At 36.5% G+C, this 22,038-nt stretch overlaps 1 protein-coding gene and 1 long non-coding RNA gene across 7 annotated transcripts in view; one reads left to right on the forward strand and one right to left on the reverse strand.

Annotated features, from left to right (window-relative positions):
* The window catches only part of KLHL7 (kelch like family member 7), a 69,276-nt gene that overhangs the window by 24,415 nt on the left and 22,823 nt on the right, over positions 1-22,038 (forward strand). For all 6 annotated transcript variants that reach the window (XM_019443593.2, XM_019443588.2, XM_019443592.2 and 3 more), the window contains 3 exons: positions 5,313-5,488; positions 7,939-8,113; positions 20,290-20,432. In XM_019443593.2, coding sequence (XP_019299138.1) covers positions 5,313-5,488; positions 7,939-8,113; positions 20,290-20,432 — 494 coding nt within the window. The remainder of the gene's footprint in view (positions 1-5,312; positions 5,489-7,938; positions 8,114-20,289; positions 20,433-22,038) is intronic.
* Positions 10,529-22,038, reverse strand: part of LOC109263826 (uncharacterized) — a 40,926-nt gene continuing 29,416 nt past the window's right edge. Inside the window, exons 2-3 of the long non-coding RNA XR_002078411.2 lie at positions 11,709-11,782; positions 10,529-10,646 (exon numbers count right to left, since the gene is read on the reverse strand). This is a non-coding gene — a long non-coding RNA (uncharacterized LOC109263826). The remainder of the gene's footprint in view (positions 10,647-11,708; positions 11,783-22,038) is intronic.

The raw sequence follows: 22,038 nt of genomic DNA on the forward strand, positions 1-22,038 counted from the left end.
AATGGCTCCAGTAGAAATTTTCATTTAAGAAATGGAGGAGACCTTAAATAGAAAGGAAAGCCATGATTTTCCATAAAATTCAATTGAATTGAAAAACAGAATGGATATTCCTAAAAATCAACCTAAAGAAAATAAAACAGAAAACTGCCTTATGATAACAACACAAAAATGCAAAGAAATGGAAATCATTAGTGAAAAACAAAAAGACCTGAAAGGAAGATATGGGACACTGATGTGAAGTAGGGATTTCACAAGGAACAAGTGGAGGAAAAGTGATATCAAAGAAATCGTAAAAGAAAACTTATTTGAGACTTAAAAAACTTGAACTTTCACACTTATACCAAGTACCAGACCTGATGGAGTGAGATTTTCCTCTCCTAAACATATCCTAGTGATATTTTTTCACCTCCAAAATCAAGAGAGAACTTTTTATTTTTTTTAATGTATGTTTATTTTGAGAAAGAGAGTGAGCATGAGTGGGGGAGGAGCAGAGAGAGAACCCAAGCAGGCTCTGTGCTGTCAGTGCAGAGCCTGATTGGGGCTCAGTCTCACCAACCATGAGATCATGACCTGAGCCAAAAGTTGGACGCTTAACCAACTGAGCGCCCCGGGTGCCCCAAGAAAACCATTTGACGTGATAAAAATGTTCTGGCACTAGATAGTGGTGATGGTGACACAACATGGTGAATGCACTAAATCACTAATGGTAAGTTTTATGTTGCATGTATTGTATCTTAATTTTTTAAAGTATAATAAAAAGAATTTATAAGTTTTTAGAAAGGGTATGTATGATAGGTTACCAGAAATTGGTCACAAATTCTTTTCATCCTTGTATGTATACCCCTTATATATGTGACTGTAGCTCTTCCATCAAGAAGTGGAGTCTTTTTCCCCTTGTAATCTAAGCTTGGCCATGTGGCTTGCTTTAGCCCATGGGACATTTGCAAATGTGACATGAGCAAAAGCTTAAATGGGCTTTGGGGCTTGCCCTGCTTTGCTGCTGGGGACTCTTCTGCCATCATGAAAAGAAAATTAGAGACCATTTGGGACACAGATGAGTTATACTAGCTGATGTTCCCTTCACCAACCAGCTTGCCTATTACCAAGTATGTGAATGAGGCCAATCTAGACTATACAGTCCCCACTAAGCAACCAGCTGGCTGCAGAGATTAAACCAGCCCAGGTCAAAAGAACCACCCACTTGACCCATAGAAGTGCATCGTTATTTTGAGCCACTAAGTTTTGGTGTTGTTTTTCCTGCATCAACAGATAATTAACATAAAAGTTTACTTAGAAAAGGAGAATCTGAATGACATTAATTTTTTATCTGCAACAGGAAGTTAGAAGACCACAGCATTAGATATGCAAATCATAGAGAAAAAAAGAATTACATTTAAAAACATTGTTCATTTGAGATATTGCAAAGACACAATGTATAATCCACCTGGAGCCTTCTGAGAAAAGCATTGGGGGAACAACTACAGCAAAGTATGGTAAAGATCTCAAGATAGGGATATGCTGCATCAGCTTCCTTAATTGCAAGCGAAATAAACTGACTTTGCTAGTTTAAACAGAAAAGGAATTTGTTGAAAGCTTTTGAGTAACTCAGAATTGGCTGGCTCAGCTCAGTTGGTGAAGCATGCAACTCTTGATCTTGGGGCTGTGAGTTCAAGCCCCAAGTGTGGCGTGAAGTTTACTTAAAATACAAAATTAAATACACAAAATTGCATAGAAATCTCAAATCAAGCTTAGTAAAAGTCTGAATTTGAACAACACAAACTTGTTTAGGTAGATATCACAGAGTGTTTTACTCAGTAACAGAGAACACATACAGTTTTCAGACACCCCTGGAGTGTTTACAAATACTGATCAGCAGCCACAGAAAATCTGGAGCACCTAAAAGAGAAGAGAGACAGTCTACATCCACTGATTACAGTGCAATAAAGCTGTGAACTAACCTCAAAAGGAAAGCTGTTTCCTCCCACTCCATTCTGAACACTAGATATTTAATTGAGAAATTTAGAAAAATATTTTTAAAGAGGTGTTAATGAACTTACAGGCCAAATAGAAATATATGACAATATGTACAGAAAAAAAACAACCCAAACCTTTAGAATGTGACCAAAGTATTCCTTTTAAAAAAAAAAAAAATTTTTTTTTAATGTTTATTTTTGAGAGAGAGTGAATATGCAGGAGGGGCAGAAAGGGAGAGGGATACTGAGGATCCAAAGGAGGCTCTGCACTGACAGCAGAGAGCCCGATGAGGGGCTCAAACCCACAAACCATGAGATCGTGACCTGAGGTGAAGTCAGATGCTTAACCGACTGAGCCACCCAGACACCCCAGTGATCAAAGTATTTCTTAGAAGAGAATTTGTAGTCTTAAAATATTTTCCAAATAAATGCATTTATTTTTATCTTTCCTTGACTGAGTATTCTACTCAAAGAGATAGGAAAAAACTTTAAACACCTAATGAAAGTAGAAGAAAATCTCTTTCAAAGCAAAATTAATAAAATGGAAAAAGAACACTAATAGACTGTAGACTTGGCCAGGGAAACAAAAGCTAATTATTTCAAAAAATGGTATAAAATAGTAAACAAGTCTAATCAAGAAGGAAAGATCATAGAACAAACAACAAGAATTAGAAAAGGTCAAAGAAACAACAAGATATGAACACAAAAGAGAAATAGTCAAAATTGTCTTTAAAAGTTGAAAACCCAGAAATAGAAATGTTGAAAAGGTAAAGATTTGTTCCCAATGAATGCTCCAGGTTTGATGGTTTTATGTGTTAATTCTACCAAGCTTTCAAGCAATAGATTAATTCTGTATTACTTAAATCCAGTGGACATGGATAGAAAACTTTACAGCTCATTCTACAAGGGTAGGATTATTGAGATGCCAGGATTGGACAGATAACACACACGCACACATGTGATTTTAGTTTCACTTAGGAACAATGATTTATGGGGCCTGTGGGTGGCTCAGTCGGGTAAGCATCTGATTTAGGCCCAGGTAATGATCTCACGATTCATGAGTTCAAGCCCTGCATCGGGCTCTGTGCTGACAGCTTGTGGACGGAGCCTGCTTCGGATTCTGTCTCCCTTTCTCTTTGCCCTTCCCCCACTCGCACTCTGTCTCTCTCTCTCTCTCTCTCCAAAATAAACATTTAAAAAAAAAATTTTTAACAATAATTTAAATTCCTTAAAAATAGCAAATTGAATCCAATGAATATATTTTTAAAAATAATACTTTACCAAAAAAAAAAAAATATATTGTAATACTTTACCACCCTGGTGTGAGATGTTGACAATGGAAGAGATTATTTATGTATAAAACAGAAGTATATGGGAACTCTGGTTTCTACTAAATTTTGTTGTGAACCTACAACTGCTGTGGAAATTAAAGTTTGTTAATTAAAACAATAATACTTTGTGACCCAGTAGGATTGACTTCAGAAATGTCAGAATGATTGAATGCTTAAGAATCTAACATAATTTAATATACTACCAAGCTATAGGAAAAAAATATAATCATAGCAACAGATACTGAAGGCACTTTTATATTTCCATTACCCATTCCTGATTTAAAAAAAAAAAAAACTCTTGCACTAGAAATAGAATATCTAATTAACCTGTGTCTGAAGCCAATAGCAAATATTCTTTACATGGAAAGATGCTACTATTCAACTTTTGCTGGAGGTGTCCATTAATGCAATCAGTGAAGACAAAATAAGGTAACAGTAAAAGCTTCCTTATCAGGCATAATCAGAACATTAGTTGGTTGTCTAATTTAAAATGTCATTAAAACAATGAGTGGTCAAATAAGAGAGGCTCTGCTGTAAAGGTGTTTAACGTAGTATGTAAGTATACCAATCTTCCAGTCTTTGACTGTGAGGCCCAAACCTAGTCTGTCAGTATTGATCCATGTCATGTCTTAAATAAATCACACCAATAATATATATAATTTTTTTTTTTTTTTTAGTTTCCTTGAAATGAATTGAGAACTTAGTCTGAGTATAGAATCCCCTTAGAATTTTGCAGTGTTTTTTCATATCTCACCAGTTGTCTTGGTCATATGCCTAATCTGAGCTTTTCTCAAGTTTGTCTGAAATCTGAAGATTAGTTTTCATAGAAACAACTTTCTTTTCACATTCATATATTATTGAAAAGCATGATATTTAATTGGGTTGCATAAATACAGAAAATTCAACTGTCAGAAATTAGTTAATAAACAAATATTGGTTCTTGGTGAAGATACCCTCTCTCTGTTGGGAGCATAGATACAAGCTATAGCAGACTGCTCACCATGAGCATCTAGCATGCCATGGCCTTGGTTGGTATTAGATAATAGCAGTTAATCTGACAAGTTCATTACCAGGCATCAGTTATGAGAACCTCTGTGATATAAATGTGAAAGTATCAAAACTCATTATCTTAAGGCAACATGAGTTTAAACAGAAAATCAAAAATAACTGAAAAATATTCAACCTCTGACTTTGAAGGGGGGCCTGCAACAAAATCACACACAATAATCAGTGGATTTATTTAGAAGGGGGATTGGCCAACTTTTTCTGTAAAGGGCCAGATAGTTAAATATTTTAGACTTTGTATGCCATGCACATGTCACACGTGGTCCTTGTCACTTCTTTTCCCTCTCCCTCTGCCCCACTTTTCTTTTTTTTATGACCCTTTAAAACCATGAAAAATGTTTTTAGCTGCTGACCAGCTGGTTGTGGGCTGGATTTAGCTCATGGACAGTACTTTACAGATTCCTGAAACAGAACATTAATAGCCAATTGGGGAGACACTCCCTCTCAAACAAAAATATAGAATAGCTAGGAAAAGGCTGAATGGGAAATGTATGAGGGTTTATATAAAGAAATCTGTGTTAATTATATTGAAAATCATAAAAAATCTGAGTAAATGGAGATACATGTCACGTTCCTAAGAGGAGCTCCTCTTGTGTTGCGGAACAGTCTCCACAGTAATCCAGAAATGCACTGCAGTCCTAAGTAAAATTATACCAGGATTTTTTACAGTAGAATGTTATAAGCTTATTTTTAAATTTATTTACAAGAGAAAAATGTTTAACAGCAGCCAACAAAAATTTGAGAAAACATTGAAGGGGCTTCTCCTACAAAGTATCAATATTGGCCATACTTAATTCAGCATAGCATAGGCATAGGAATAAACCAGTAGAACAGAGAAGGATCCAGATTTGTTAAATTCACTCAGCCTCATTTTTTTGTTTTCAATGTATGTTTGGGGATTTTTAAAGTTATTTTCTATTCATTTATTTTCTTTTATGTTTAGGTATAAGTGTGCTAGCAGAGTGTCTGGACTGTCCTGAATTGAAAGCAACTGCAGATGACTTTATTCATCAGCATTTTACTGAAGTTTATAAAACTGATGAATTTCTGCAACTTGATGTGAAGCGAGTTACACATCTCCTCAACCAGGACACTCTGACTGTGAGAGCAGAGGACCAGGTGACTAAATTGTCTTCTCACTTTTTTCTTAGTAAAATATCTTTTCTGATTTCTTATGTTTCACATTTGGATACATGACAAGGAAAAGAATCATAGTAGGAGAGAATGTGTTCTTTACATTAAACAGAGTATTCCAAAGTCTTTTTCATAGGAAAAGTAAGTCTTGCGTGCTTGTAAGGCTTGCTCTTTGAGAGAGAGACCATTTGGTAGAAATAAAGCTATTGGGTACCATGGTAGGAAGAACAGTGCTTCCCCCCAAGGAGATCCACATCCTAATTGTCAGAACCTGTTGTGAATATGTTACCTTACATGGCGGTAGGACTTTGCAGATGTGGTTAAAGATCTTTGAGATGGAGAGATTATCCAGGTGGGCCCAGTGTAATCTCAAGCGTCCTTAAGTGTGGAAGAGGGAGGCAGAAGAGTCAGTGTCAGTGTGATGCAGTGTGAGAAAGACTTGGCTGGATATTGCTGGCTTTGAAGATGGAAGAAGAGGCCGCAAGCCAAGGAATGCAGGAGGAGGCTGCTAGATTCTGAAAAAGGCAAGGAGATGCTTTCTCCTCTAGAGCCTTCAGGCATCCCCGCTGACACATGGATTTTGACCCATTGTGACCTATTTTGGATTCAACCTCCATAACTGTCAGATTAAACTGCCGGAGGTGTAAGCTGGGTGCAGGCATTTGGGAGCTGGGTGGACTAACACTTAGAAATGCTGTCATTCAATTATTCCCTGTTTTCAGTCCCACATCCTTCTCTGTATTTTATTTAATTTGTTAAATCAGCAGTAGCAAACTAATAGAGGTACTGTAGGATCATATGCTTTGAGTTACTTTTGTTCTTGAGATAAAAGATTAGCACTGGGCCATTTTTGTCCAGTCTTCTTCATGGCCCAGCGTATTATATTAGTCTACAAGTTGACAGGTTGGACCTGGAAGACCTGACTAGGGAAAAACAAACAAACAAAAATCTTAGTTCTGTGACCCATGACTAAAATTAACTGACTTATATGCATTATGGAAAGGGAATTAAAAATGTAACTAGTCTGAAGAAACCTGGCAAACATTATCTACAGATTATTATTATATCAAGCCTGATGAGCACTATTTATAGGATAATACCGTCAGTGATAAGTCACGTTGATATGCATGGCACCTCCCTAGTCTTCCTCCCAAAACACAGTGCTCCTAGTCTAATCATGAGAAAAACCTCAGACAAACCCAAATTGAGAGACATTTTACAAAATACCTTACCAGAACTCACAACTGTCAAAGTCATCGGAAACAAGGAAAGTCAGCAAAACTGTTATAGTCCATAAGACCCTAGGTGACATAATGAGTAAATGTGATGTGCTCTCCTTTATGGGATTATGGGACAGAGAAAAAAATTAGATAAAAAACTAAAGAAGTTTTTTTGGAAATACGGACTTTAGTTAATAATGGATCATTAGCTGTGATAAGAGTATCATACTAATGTAACATTTTAACAGCTGAGTGCAGGGTATATCAGAACTTTGTGTGCTATCTTTGTAGTTTTTCTGTAAATCTAAAACTTCTCCAAAATTAAGAGTTTTTTTTTTAAAAAAAATAGACCAATTCCCATTAAAAATTAATTCATATGGAGGTCAGAACTTAGGCCATATTAACACCAATCCAAAAGTAACTAATTTAAGTAACTCAAATGTGGCAGGTGTGTTTTCAGTGTGTCTGAACTAGTGATTTGTGGGGACATCTGACTGGCTCAGTCATTAGAACATGTGACTCTTGATCTCATGGCTATGAGCTCAAGCTGCATGGTGGGCATGGAACCAGTATAAAACTAACAGTAACAATAAAAAACTAGTGATTCATAAATCAGGTTGTGTTGATGAACTTGGACAGGTAAATACTACAGTATTATTTTGAAAAAAATTCTTATATAATCTGTAATGTATTTTTTAAACATAGAATTCTTATAAAGTTTCTGGAATGTAGATAAGTCTATCAGTTCACAATTCAGGAATATCATATTGAAATAAAATCATAGATGAACTTCATTTCTCTCGGGATGGACATCCTCTTAGGAAATTAAAGTATTTCCGTGATACCAAGTAAACATATATTGACACTATCATTGACCAGTAGATTTATTTCAGTAGAAATGTACATCACAGCTCCTTCTGAAAAAAGGTTATATTTTGTTTCAAAAAATAAGTTCAATATCCTCCCTGTCATTACATTATATAGTAGTAATTCTAAAAAATATATTACCGACAAGAATCATTAGAGCAGTGTGTAAGCTGTTCTGAAGCACAGGCAAGTGTTGGGGAATGAAAGAAAATGTCTGATAAAATATTGGGAATAAGTGGTTGCGTCTTTATGAGATCCTCCCCTGACCTTCAGTGTGAGAGTAAACATAGGTAATTGGAAATGTTGCTGCCTTGTAAGAACTTTACTGTGCTGTTTTTCCCCCCTTAGGTTTATGATGCTGCTGTCAGATGGCTGAAATATGATGAACCTAATCGCCAGCCATTTATGGTCGATATCCTTGCTAAAGTCAGGTTTCCTCTTATATCAAAGAATTTCTTAAGTAAAACAGTACAAGCTGAACCACTTATTCAAGACAATCCTGAATGCCTTAAGATGGTGATAAGTAAGTTGCCTTAATACCCATTTATAACCTGATCCTGTAGGCAGTTTCTCATGGGCTTAAAACCCTTTAGAATGGATCAGACTCCATTCAAGACTTAGCTCTTTAATTCTTTTTTTTTTTTTTTTTAAGTTTGTTTGTTTGTTTATTGAGAGAGAGAGGGAGGGATTGAGAATGTCCAAGCAGGTTCTGAGCTGAGAGCACAGAGTCCAATGCGGAGCTCGAACCCACACACTGTGCTGAAACCAAGAGTCAGACACTTAACTGACCTAGCCACCCAGGTGCCCCAAGACTTACCTTTTTTAGATTAATAATCCACTGGGGTTCTTAGCTGTCTACCTGGAGGAGACTTAGCCCCAGCCCTCATTTTATAGGAATGTGTATGATAGAAGGTAAAAATTACTTATGCCTTGTCTCCTTTTGTGTATAATAGCTTTCATGTACTTTGTGCCTAGTGTTTCCTTTTTATTTTACTCAGCCACATAATATACTGTGATCACTTTTTTTTTTCCTTTTTGACCAGCCAACAACTGCCATATTTTGTCATTTACTTAGTTTTTCTTGGCTTGCAGGCTAAGTCCCAACCCCTCTGTAAAATGCTACTTAATAAAATTGTACAATTAAACAATCTGTTGCTTTTATTTCTTGTAAACATCCTTCATAGAGCCTTCTACGTATTCCAGTGTGGACTATTTGCACTCTAACCCTGAGACACTCTTCTTGTCCTGGAACTTCCCTTCTCTGCCATCCTGGGATGTCCTTTCACTCCTCTCCTTTGTTAGATCCACTGCCTTCCCAGACCTCAGGTCTTCCCCTTTTTTAATTCTCCCTGTTGAATGGAATGTATCCCATAACAGGTTCCTGAGAAAGAGTATGTCATCAGTAAATATTAGGAGACTTGATGAATCTCCTGTATTTATTTTACCATAAAATGTTGAAGGATAGTTAAACTGGGTATATAGAATTATGTTGAAAATCATTTTAGAAAATTCAAGTTAGAATTTCGAAGGCATTGCTCCATTAACTAGCTGCCAGTGTTTTTCAGAAATCTGATGCCAGTCTGATCCTTTTATTTTTTATTCCTCTTTGTAATTTTTTTGTAATATCCCTGATGTTTTGGAGGTTCACAATAATGTAACTTTGTGTTTTTGTTTTTTGTTTTTTTAGTAATCATGTTGGACATTGTCTTTTCAATCACAAATTTCTCATTTCTCTGTTACTGGTATTATGATTCTTCAATACAACTCTTGTCTCTGTTTCTCTGATCTATCTTCCAGGAGACAGCCTTAATTTTTCTATCATCACTTTTATTTCAGCTATTATTTGTAATTTCTGTGAGTTTTTACTTATTCTCTAATTCCTTATTTCATGGTTGTAACACCTTATTCTGAAGTAGCATTATAGTGCCTTTCATGTTTATCTTGTCTGCATTTTCTGTATTACCTTTGAATTTTGTTTTTCTGTTTTTGTTGTTGGAAGCTTTTCTTAATGTGTTATCTGTGAGTCATATTTATAAGACTAAGTTATTAATAAAGCCAATAGCACTGTATATGTGAGTGGGCTCTTGGTTCTTGGCCTGAACTGTAGGGTAGTCAGTGTAAACACACGTTTTTTTGTTTATTTTTGAGAGAGATAGCAAGCAGGGGAGGGACAGAGAGAGAGGGAGACAGAATCCCAAGCAGGCTCCACACCATCAGCACAGTGCCCGATGTGGGGCTTGAATTCACAAACTGAGATGGTGACCTGAGCCGAAATCAAGAGTCGGGTGCTTAACCGACTGAGCCACCCAGGTGCCCCAACACACATTTTGTTTTTAATTGAGGACCCCTCCAATGTTAGTATCTATAAATATTTTCTCGGATAGTTGGATACAGGCATTTGGGAGCTGGGTGGGGAATATTTTGATATGTAGACTTTCACTTAACCCTTGTCATCAGGCTCATACCCTTCTCTGTGTGATTCTCCAAAGACCAGTCATCATATATCCTACTTGGAGAAGGCATGGCAGGTTACTGGACTGTGCAGTAGGGGAAGGAAACCTGACAATTAAAGTGTTGTTTATTCAGAATTTTAAAGCTCTCTTGTTTTCATCCCCACCCCACTTTCTGGGGGTACTTCCTATCTGCCATTATGAATCTTTCCAGGCTTCTGCAAGATAATTTGCTTGCTTCTCATTGGTGTCTCCTTCCACAACCATCTCTTTTTCTTTTTCTTTTTTTTTAATGTTTTATTTTTGAGAAAGACAGAGCACGAGTGGGGGAGGGGCAGAGAGGGAGACACAGAATCTAAAGCAGGCTCCAGGCTCTGAGCTGTCAGTACAGAGCCCGATGGGGGCTTGAACTCATAAGCTGTGAGATCATGACCTGAGCTGAAGTCAAACACTCAACCAACTGAGCCACCCAGGTGCCCCCACAACCATTTCAGGTTAACATTCTATCTGCTATATGTCTTCACTTACTGAGTTTCAGGGTTATATAGATCTTCTAGTATTATCAAAGGTAGAGTTTGTTTCTTGCTTCATTGTTGTTTGGGATGGCTTTCAAGAGAAGAAGAGAAAAAGGTCTTAAAACTGGCACATTCAGTCTCAAGTTCGTATTATCGTTAAATCTGAATCAGTGTTTTTGTATTATTGACTCTGAATCTAGTGTTAGGGATGTAGTTGGAAATGTCTTCCTTATTCCAAGGTAATTTTTTAATTTCATAAATTCTTGTCTTGTGCACTTAACGGATTTCTTATTTTCTCCTTTTTAAAAAAAATGTTGAAACTTTGTATCCAACTGAAATTTATTTGAATACATAAGAGTCTAGCTTTTTTTCCTCTTTAAATGTCTGGCAAGATGGCCCAATATCATTATTAAATAATTTATCTTTTCCCACTGATTTGAACATCATGAACTAAATTTCTCCTTATCTGTATACACACAAAAATCAGTTTTTCTTCCATTTCATTCTGGTACCTTTTAATTATTGTTGTACCTCATTGAAATTATATGTCCTGGAGAATTTATAATTTTCTTTTTATAAACTTCTACACTTCTTAAAATCTTTTTTAAGATATTTTTGTTGTTGCTGTTGTGAATTGTATTTGCATTTGTCATTACTCATTTCTTTTTAAAACTTGTTCAGTTGATTTCTCTTGCTTTTTCTAGGGATTTAATCTTTTATCTGCAAGTAATGATAATTTTAGATTCTCCCCTCTACTATTTATACCTTTTATTTTGTTACATTGACTACTTTCAATAGCCTTTTCATGACAGTGTGCAGTTAACTAATAATGATAAATGGCAGCCTTGTATTTTCCTTTCTGGAAATACCTTTAGTCCTAGTGGTGTGGATCTGGGTTCTGACTGGTTGGCTGTGTGTGTGTGGTACTAGATGGATATGAATAGAGTGGGTGTCTATAATTAAGACAGTACTTTCGTTTTCCTAAATTCTAAACTTTAATAAGCACCCATCAGTTTGTTTTTTTTTTTTTTTTTTCTGAGAGTTTGAGGATTTGGGCAAATATTGCTATAAGTGTTGTTTTAAAATTTAGTATGCATATTTAAGCTGTACAGAAAGGTATAAAAACTAATAATGAAAATATTCATGAACTTACCTAGCACCCTGAGAAGTCAGTACAGATGAAGCATCCAATGTGTTCCTCCCCAGTGACAGCTCACATTCTTCTACCTAGGAGGAAACAATAGCCCTGAATATGGTGTTTGATCAGCATGCAGTTCTTTACCATATATATAAGCAACATTTAGTATTGTTTTGCCTGTTCCTAAATGCTACATGAATGGTATACTGTATGTATTCTTCTGCAACTTGCTTTTAATATATTTTTTTAATGTTTATTCTTGAGGGAGAGAGAGAGACAGTGAGAGTGGGGGAGGGGCAGAGAGCGAGGGAGATACAGAATCTGAAGCAGGCTCCAGGCTCTGAGCTGTCAGCACAGAGCCTGATGCGGGGCTCAAACTCATGAACCATGAGATAATGACCTGAGCTGAAGTCAGACGCTTAACTGACTGAGTCACCCAGGCGCCCCCTGCAACTTGCTTTTTTTTTTTTTTTTTTTTAATTTTTTTTTTTTTAACGTTTATTTATTTTTGAGACAGAGAGAGACAGAGCATGAATGGGGGAGGGTCAGAGAGAGAGAGGGAGACACAGAATCTGAAACAGGCTCCAGGCTCTGAGCTGTCAGCACAGAGCCCGACGCGGGGCTTGAACTCACGAACCGCGAGATCATGACCTGAGCCGAAGTCGGGCGCTTAACTGACTGAGCCACCCAGGCGCCCCTACAACTTGCTTTTAAAAATACTTTCTAATTTCCATTATGTTTCCTCTTGTGACCAATAAGTTTAGTAGAAGTATGCTTTTAAATGCCTTTGGTCATGGATTTTTAACTTAATTGCATTGTGGTCTAAGAATGTTATGATCAGATACCAGTTTTTTAATATTTATTGAAAGTGTCAATATTTGTAAAGTTGTTTTGTATCTTTTATGACTAATTTTTTGGTCTAGTTAATTTATCAGTTACTGACAAAGTTGTATTATATTCACCCACTATAGTGGATTTCTCCATTTCTCCTATAATTCTGTTAATTTTTCTGTTCTATATTTTGAGGGTTCTAAATATGAGTTTAGAAATGTTATCTTCCTGGTGAATGCAACCTTTTATCATTATGTAATGATCTTCTTTTTCCCTAATACAGATTGTTGCCTTTCTCTATTTTATCAGATATTTATATAACTAAACCACTTTTTATCTGGTTACTATTTTCTTAGCTTATATCTATGCATTCATTCTTTTCAAACATTTTGTGTCCTTATATTTTAGTTAGATCTCTTAAAAACAGCATATAGCTTTATTTTCTTTTTTAAACCCTTTCTTACTATCTTTTAACAGGTAAATTATATTCCATTTAATTTATTGTAAATACTATTATATTTTTAATTATTTCTAATACCTTATTTTGCACTTTTTGTTCATCCCAATTTTTCTATACTTTTTTAATCTCCTTTTGGGTTGAGGTTTATTCCCTTCATTTTTTCCTTCTACTGTTAGAGAAGTTTTATATTTTGTATCAATCTTTTTAATAGTTATCCTTTATATTTTAATATGTGTACCTTAAACATTAATATTTCTACCTGCTTCCATGGGCACCTGGGTGGCTTAGTCAGTTGAGCTTGTCTGACTCTTGATTTCAGCTCAGGTCATGCTCTCATGGTTCGTGGGTTTGAGCCCCACATGAGGCTCTGCGGCTGGCAGCACGGAGCCTGCTTGGGATTTCTCTCTCCCTCTCTCTCTGCCCTCTCCCATTCGCACTGTCTCTGTCTCTCAAAATAGATGAATAAACTTAAAATATATATATTTCAGGGCACCTGGGTGGTGCATTCAGTTAAGCATCCAACTCTTGGTCGCAGCTCATGTCATGATCTCACAGTTTGAGAATAAGAGCCCCACATTGGGCTCTGCTCTGATGGTGAGGAGCCTGCTTGGGATTCTGTCTCTCCTTCTCCATGCCCCTCCCATGCTTGTGCATGTGCACTCTCTCTCTCTCAAAATGAAAAAATAAACAGATTGATTTCTACCCTTCTCTAGAAGAAAACAAGGGTCTTAGGACATTTTAATTCAGTGTATCTCTTTAGGTGTTTTGTTGTTCTGTATTTTAGTTCTTTTTTTTTTGTTTGTTTGTTTTAACTTTCCAAGTGGGACATTATAATTTTTTTTATAATTTTTAAAAAATATAGTGAGTGTTTAGATATATACATGTTTACCAGTTTCTTTGCTCACCATTTCTTGTACCTTAGACCTTCCTTCTGAGATTATTTTCCATATTTCTACATTTATGGTCTGATTGTAATTGCCATTGTAAACGATTATCTGGAAATGTCTTTTTATTCATCCTATTCTTAAATGAAAGATTAAGTGGGCGTATAATTCTAGATTGAATACTTGAAGGTGTTATTTCACCCTGCATCATTACTGTTGATCCCTGCTATTAGTCTAGTTGTCATTCTTTGTAGATGATCTGAATTTTTTCTGTGGCTTTTTACAAGAGCTTTTCTTTATTTGTGGTGTTCAGCACCAAATGTGTATGGGTGTTTATTTCTTTAGTTTATCCTGTTTGGTATTTGTTTTGTTTCCTGAGTCCAATGATCTGTGTTTTTCATCATTTGGAAAATTCTCAGCCATTTTTTTCTTCAAATAATGCCACAGCTTCAGGAATTCTTCAGTTAGAAATGTTGGCAGGTCTTGCCTTTGTGATTTCTAAACTTTCCATTCATCTTTGTCTCGTTGTGTTGCATTTGGGGTAATCCTTCAAGTCTGTATTCCAGTTCACTGATTCTTTCATCTATTTCTATTCTAGTCACTTGTTTAACTTACCCTTTCAGTTTTGAATATTACTTGATATTTCTTTTTTTTTCATAGCAGCCTGGTCATTTTCAGTGGCCTTTCTTTGCTCATGTTTTCAGTTCTTTTATTTCTGTAAACACCTTAAATATAGTTATTTTATGTTTTATGTTTGATGATACCAATATGTGAAGTCTTTGAAGACCAGATGCTGCTATTTGTTGCTTGTTTTGACTCATTTCTGGTTGCTTAATTCCTTATGTGTTTTGTGATTTTTGTATTGTGAGCTTATACTTGTTTGATATTAATCTCCAAGAATATGGGGAGACCTGGGTTGTATTCCTGTGAGTCTTCCCTGCTCTCCTCAAGAGGAGAATAGTATTTGCTTTTGCCAAGTGCCCTGGGGCACAAAAATCCAAGACTACTTTGAATTTTTCTTGGCTTACAGTTTCCTAGATTTACAGATAGGTAAATTCAAACCTCAGCCTTTACAAGGGCAGGACCATCATTATAAATTCTTTGTATAGAATTTATAAAGGAAAGGAAACTTTACCTCTACCTGGAGCTGAAATTTAAATAGGCAAAGTATTATTTCCCCATTCTGCCATAAGGCAGCTTAGTTTTTTGGCATTTTGTTTTGTTTTGTTTTGGCTCATCTTTTCATTAAAGGTATAACAAGTCCAAGTGAATTGGCTTTAGGCAAAGATCTCAGTTCCAACACCTTACTTGTATAAATCTAAGACCTTATCTTCTCTCCCTCATACAGCCAATAAAATAAATTTCTATGTTTCCGATATTATCAAAAGCCCTCAGAGTCGCTCCAGGGTCTCTAAATGCTTACCATTCTAGTGTTTAGTTTTCTCATTTTTCACCCTCTGATCTTGGCTGTGCATTTTTTTTTTTTTTTGCCACTTTAACTATTTTATTTTATTTTATTTTATTTTATTTTATTTTACTCTTCTTACTCTTTTTACTCTTTACTTTTTATTTTACTTTAAGTAATCTTAAGTAAGCCCAACATGGGGCTCAAACCCACAACCCAAAGATCGAGTTATATGCCCTACCGACAAGCAAGCCAGGTGCCCCTTAGCAATGCATTTAAAACATAAAACGATGTTTTAACATTTATTATTTCCAGCATTAAAGTTATTTTGTTTTTGTGGAAGTCAAAACTGTCATGCTGCTATAAGTAGAAGTTAAGCTTATTCTTTGAAGAGGCCTGAAATGTGCAGGCAATGACTGTAATATGCTAAGTTAAGTATACTAATGCTCACTCTCCTGGGCTCTTGAATTCCCAGTCATCCTAAACCAAAAACCACATGGATAGTATCCACAAATGGGACCAACTGTAAGATTTCATTTAATGTGATGATCAAGAAAGCCTCTCATAGGGGTGCCTGGGTGGCTCAGTCGGTTGAGCGTCTGACTTCAGCTCAGGTCATGATCTCACAGTCTGTGAGTTCGAGCCCCACGTTGGGCTCTGTGCTGATAGCTCAGAGCCTGGAGCCTGCTTCGGATTCTGTGTCTCCCTCTCTCTCTGCCCCTCCCCTGGTCATGCTCTGTCTCTCTCTGTCTCAAAAATAAATAAAAAAACGATTTAAAAAAAAAAAAAGCCTCTCATAGAAGGTAGCTGGAACCTACTTTGAACCATAAAGTTGTTTTTGGTGCCTTATCTGGACATTTCATTTAAGGTATAGCTGGTTTCAGGCACAAAGTTAAGGAAATAAATGAAAGAGAAAGGAGCATGTTCCCTCCTGCCTAGGACATCTTTCTCAGGAGTGGCATTAAGTTTGAGTGTCCTAGTAATTAAATAGTATCACTTGCCTCTTAATTTGGAAGTTAAGTAAAATTTTCATTAGATTTATCACACTGCTACTACTTAATAATATTGTTATGGCATTAGGTAGGTTGACCCAATATTGTCCCTTAAATTGGAAAAGTATTATGATATATCCATACAATGGAATGCTTTGTATTTACTAAAAATATTTTAAATGAATATCTAGTAATTTGGAAATTTTTCATAAGTGGTAAAAGCATGAAATAGTATATGGTATACTATCTTTTTGTTAAATGAAAATAAAGAATTTTTAAAAGACTAGGAATATTTTAATCCAGTTAAAGTGTGAAGAGAAAAAAGAGAAGAGGGTATAAGTTAGGGACATATCCTTATGAATACTTACATTTAAGCAGTGGTAGAAGGAAAAGAACCAGGAAAGGAGAATTTATTAAACTGCTTGAACCAAAGGATGGTGTCTTGAAAACCAAGGTATAGAGAGAATTTTAGGAAGTACAGCATAGGTGCCCACTAGTCTCTTAAGTTCATAAAGATGAAAGAAAAAATTGGGACCAAAAAGATACCTTTAGATTAGGGCTTTCACCTTTTGGATTTCACACATGTTAATATTAGATTTTTTGTCATGCCTCCATTCCCACACCGTGTGTTATATTTCTGGTTTCATTGGATAAAGCACTGCACCTGTTTCTTCATACATGATGTGAGCTGTTAAAGACAACTAGCCAATCTCATTCAAGTACAGTATTTAGTTCCTATGTAGATTCTGAATTGATTTAGAAACAGGATGGCAGGATTATTCTGGAAATCCAACCAAGTATAGGGATTCCAGAAAGCCAATCAAGGCTCTGTTATTTATTACTTTTTTTTTTTCTTTTTTAAAAATAAAGACAGTAGGTTATTCTAAAATTCCCTGACTAATACAAGCAGCTGAGACTCTTCTAGGTTTTGGGACCTGGGCAGAGCTAAATGGAGGAAAGAAGACCTCAAACCTCCCTTCTTCAGATCATTAATTACCTTCCTAACATCTGCCTTAGCACTGTCTTTTCAAAGCGGAAGCAAAAAGCACAGTCAAAGCCGCTGCAAAGGGCCAGACCAACTTCTTACTCAAAATTTGCAAGTGACAATACCTGACTCTCAAGGGAATAACTCCCAAAGCAATAAGCCTAAAGAGCAAAGAGCTCCCCAGGAAACATGTCAGAGTATTTGTTTCTAGCCCTGTCCTTGTAGAGAAAAAGCCTACCAGTAAAGCCCTAGCTTATGCTTCCTACAGAGGTCAACACAGTTGGCCACAGTCAGCCACTTTTACCCAGTGGCCTGTTGGTTGCAAACCATTACCTCCTGTCCCTCTCCTTCCTTGCTACCTGTCTTCTCTTGTTGGGAGTGTCCACAGTACACTTGTGCCTGTGTGGAGCCCTCCTAGAGCAGTAGCTCTCAAATTCCGGCATTTCTGATTCACAAAGTCTGGGGTCAAGTATCAAATTCCAGCATTTCTGATTCACAAAGTCTGGGGTCAAGTACAGTAATTTGTATTTTTAACAAGTTTCCAGGCGCTGCTGCTACTAGTGATGGTCAGGCAAGAACCACTATCTCAGACCAGGAACAGGAGGGCTGAAGGGGAGGTCAGCAAACTACACTCCACAGGCTAAAGCTAGCCCTGAGCTAAAAGGATTATAAAAGCAAACAAATCGAGAGTATGTGACAAAAACCATCTGTGGCTCGCAAAGCCTAAAATATTTACTGGCCCTTTCCAGAAAAAGTTTGCTGACCCCTGACCTAGAGCATGTGCCAGAGCCTTGGCTGCAAAGGTCTCCTGCTGTTCCAATACAAAGTGCTTCTACTCAAACTCTGAAATGAAGGAGGTGCTAAATATTGATTTTCATTCCCTCACAAACTTCTCCAACCTCTTTTTATTTGAAAGCCCAGCACAGCATCATGAACAAAGTGTTTTGCGTGTGTTAAGAATTGTTGACATTATTTTGTCTTTGGATCTATAATACTGCACATCATACATAATTCAAAAAGATACAAAAGGGTATATAGTGAAAAGTCTGTCCCCTATCCCCTTGTTCCCTCATGCGGGAGGTTACTTGAGTCTGCATACACATTTACGTACATATCCTTGTATAAATTATGTAACTGTGTATATATGCATAAAATGTACATTTTAAAACACAAATGGTATCACACTGTGTACTCTGCTACATATTGCTTTTTTTTATTCCATGTTAGTTTTGGGAGATTATTCCATGGGTACATATTCCCTTTTTCATTTTTCTTAACAGCCACATACAATACTCCATTATATGGATATACAGTAATTTTTAACCACTTTCCTAACTGAACTTTAGGTTGATAAACTCCTGGAAGAATTAAGAAGAATCATTGACTATAAAGAGTGTGTGCATTTGTAATTTCGGTGGATCACACTATTGCCTTCCAAATAGTAGTACCTGTTCACGTCCCCCACCCCACCCCCCCCACCCCCAGCACTGTATAGAAGGCAGCATGTGCTTCCCCACACCTATATTCTAACCTGTGTCCAGACAGTTTGATCTTGGCCAATTTGATAAATGAAAAAGTATGATTTAATTTGCATTTCTCTAATTAGAGCACTTCAGCATCTTTTTGTGTGTTTAAGAGTTAGTATATTTAAGTAGTTCTTTTTCTGTGAACTGTGTTCAGTTACTTAATGGAATTTTCTGTTAGTAACTGGTCTTTATCTTGTTAACGGTATTTTTCAATATTTGTCCCTTTTGTTGATAAATATTTTCTTAGTTTGTCATCGTCTTTTGGTTTTGTTTTTTTTCTTTCTGCCATGCAGCAATTTAACTTAAAATTGTATGTAGTTAAGTCAGTTTTTTTTGTTTGTTTTTTTTTTTCACGGCTTCTGTGTTTTCTGCCTTAGCTTTTCCACTTGGGGCCTATTTTTAAAAAAGAAAACTGTTGTATTTTTCTCTTAGTACATTTATGAGATTTTTTGCATATTCGGGTATTCTTTTGATTTGGAACTTAGAATAAATTATGAGGTAGGGGTATAACTTTTTCCTTTTTTTTTTTTTTTTTTTTTACATTTATTTAATTTTTACATTTATTTATTTTTGAGAGACCGAGCACAAGTGGGGGAGGGGCAGAGAGAAGGAGACAGAATCTGAAGCAGGCTCCAGGCTCCGAGCTGTCAGCACAGAGCCCGACACAGGGCTCGAACTCACAAACCGTGAACTCATGACCTGAGCCGAAGTCCGACACTTAATTGACTGAGCCACCCAGGCGCCCCATAACTTTTTTCTTTATATCATTATCTAACATGATTTATTGAGCAACCCACCTTCCCATGCTGGTTTGAAATAATACCTTAAAAGTTTTTCATTGTTAAATGGCCATTGACAAAATGAAGGAAATGCTAAATGAAAAGGATCAGGTTAGATCACAATAATTCTGAACTGTCATTGCATTTTCAAATCATCTAAGGCATCTACTTTCTCGAAGTGTGTATCTGAATTACCATGGGATTTTGTTAAATACGTAGATTCTGATTCACTAAGCCTAGTAGGTTCTGGGGTTCACTATTTCTAATAAGCTCCCAGATGCTAAAGCTGTTGGTCTTTGAACTACATTTTAAGTGGCAATACTTGTGCCTGGGCCCCTCCAACAGAGTTTTTTACTGTATTCGTCTGTGGTAGTTTCAGAGATTTCCGAGGTGATTCTAATGTACAGTTAGGGTTGAGAACTGATAGATTAGGAGATCTGAATTTCAGTAACTATTATTTTGGCAACTATTGCTTGAAGAGCCAGATAATTACCTGGTGTAAAGTAAGTGGGTTTGGCGTTCTTAGCCTAATAGTGATTGCTGAGAATAATAAATTGGTGAGGACTCCAACCCTTACACATTTTCCTACCTTTTCCCCCTCTTTCCTTAACTGCTTTAAAAGGATAATAGAAAAACAGTTACAGAAGTAAAAGCACTATTATATTTGGTTATTTCCTTTTCAAAGCATCAAAGTGCCTAAAGTTTTTGAAAAGTTGCTATATGTTTTTCCACAGGTGGAATGAGGTATCATCTGCTGTCTCCAGAGGATCGAGAGGAATTGGTAGAAGGCACAAGGCCCAGAAGAAAGAAACATGACTACCGCATAGCCCTGTTTGGAGGCTCCCAGCCACAATCTTGTAGATATTTTAACCCAAAGGTAACTGATTTTTATTGTTTTGGTTTTTGAAAGCTCAGAGCACATAAACACTCATCTGCCACTAGTAATAATAGCTCATACGTTTAGAGAAGTTACAGTTTGTGTTGTTCTTTCACATATCTTTTGATATACACAGTTGTCTTCTTTAACAAATAAAGAAATTGAGGCTACTCAGATTTTAAATGTTTCAGTAATTGCTCTGGAATGCAGGGTAGTAACCACTGTACCAAAGAAAATGGAAAACTAGTTCTCCTATCTTATCTCATTTTGTTACTAACCCCTTGCATTCATTACGACTCCTTGTTTCCTTTAGGTGCTATTTTCAATGACAATATGGTTCTGGAGCTGTATGTGGGTTGTTGTTGTTTTTTTTTACTTTAGTAATTATGTTTTAGTGTAAATTAATACATACTCATTCTGGAAAATTTGAAAACCTAGAAAATCACAAAGAAAACAGATAAAGTTACCTTTAACTATGTAGAAATAATTATCAATTTTAATGTGTTTTCCAGTACATGTTATACCATTTGGACAAGCAGAGCCTGAGTCATAGGTCTAGAAATACAATTTTTAATAGACTATTAATTATAACCTTGAGAAAGGCCACTTACATTTCTACCCCTCGTTTCTTAGTCTTGTATGTTTTGGCTATGGAAGGGATAATACCATATTCTGTTAGTACTAAATGTGTTGCTGAGGCAGAGCACATATCACAGTCCTAAAATATAACACCCCAACCTTGCAAGGTGGTACCCATAACTGGTGTTGAATCTAAGCATATAATGGTCTCTTTATTATTTTGTTGGCCCATTTTTGGTTGGTGATAGATACCTGATAAGTCCAGAGCATCCTCTTGACATCAGGATGCTTATCTGATACTTGTTTCTTTGGAGGCAGTCTATGTCATACTGTAGTAGTGATGTACAAAGCATTTGTAATATGGTGATGTTGTCAAGTGTACAAGAGAGAGTGAAGTCCAAGCCAAGTCCAAAGTATTAGTTCCAATGAGGGCAGAGCATTGTCCCTTTAACAGTGGAGGGGTCCCAGTGCAGTTAGCCTGGTATTAGATAACTAACTGGTTCCCGCAAGGTTTGGTAACAAATCAAGGGCTTAGGATTGATCAATATTCCTGACAAAGTGGGAGCTGACTAGTGGATAGCCACATTGGCCTTAGGGCGGGAAAGTATGTTAGCTTCCATAGCTGCTAGCATATGTAGCCTCTGTCATTGACCCTGTGGTCACTCATAAGCCCATTGAGCACAAGCATCAGATTGAAAAGGGAAGGTATAGATGGCAGTCCTATCCATGTAATTATTAAGAGACTTTACTGGTGGGCGCTCTGTTAAGAATTCATATGGGATGCAAGTTTGTGTCCTTTCTAGAGGGCCATCTACATTATCCTTCCTTGAATCTTTCTGTCAACAGTCTTACATTGTTGCTTATTTCAGGTCTGCATCCATCTGGGTGAACCATTAGCTACTGTCAGAATTGATAAAAACTGATCTTAGCCTGTCTCTCCTGAAGGGCATAATGGAAGATAAAAGGAACTACTTGAAATTCTGCCAAATCAGAAGGTTTCTTCTGAATTGTCCTTTAGTACCATTTT

The sequence above is a fragment of the Panthera pardus genome, unplaced genomic scaffold (assembly GCF_024362965.1).
Source record: "Panthera pardus isolate Hobbes unplaced genomic scaffold, ASM2436296v1 HiC_scaffold_8, whole genome shotgun sequence".
Taxonomy (NCBI): domain Eukaryota; kingdom Metazoa; phylum Chordata; class Mammalia; order Carnivora; family Felidae; genus Panthera; species Panthera pardus.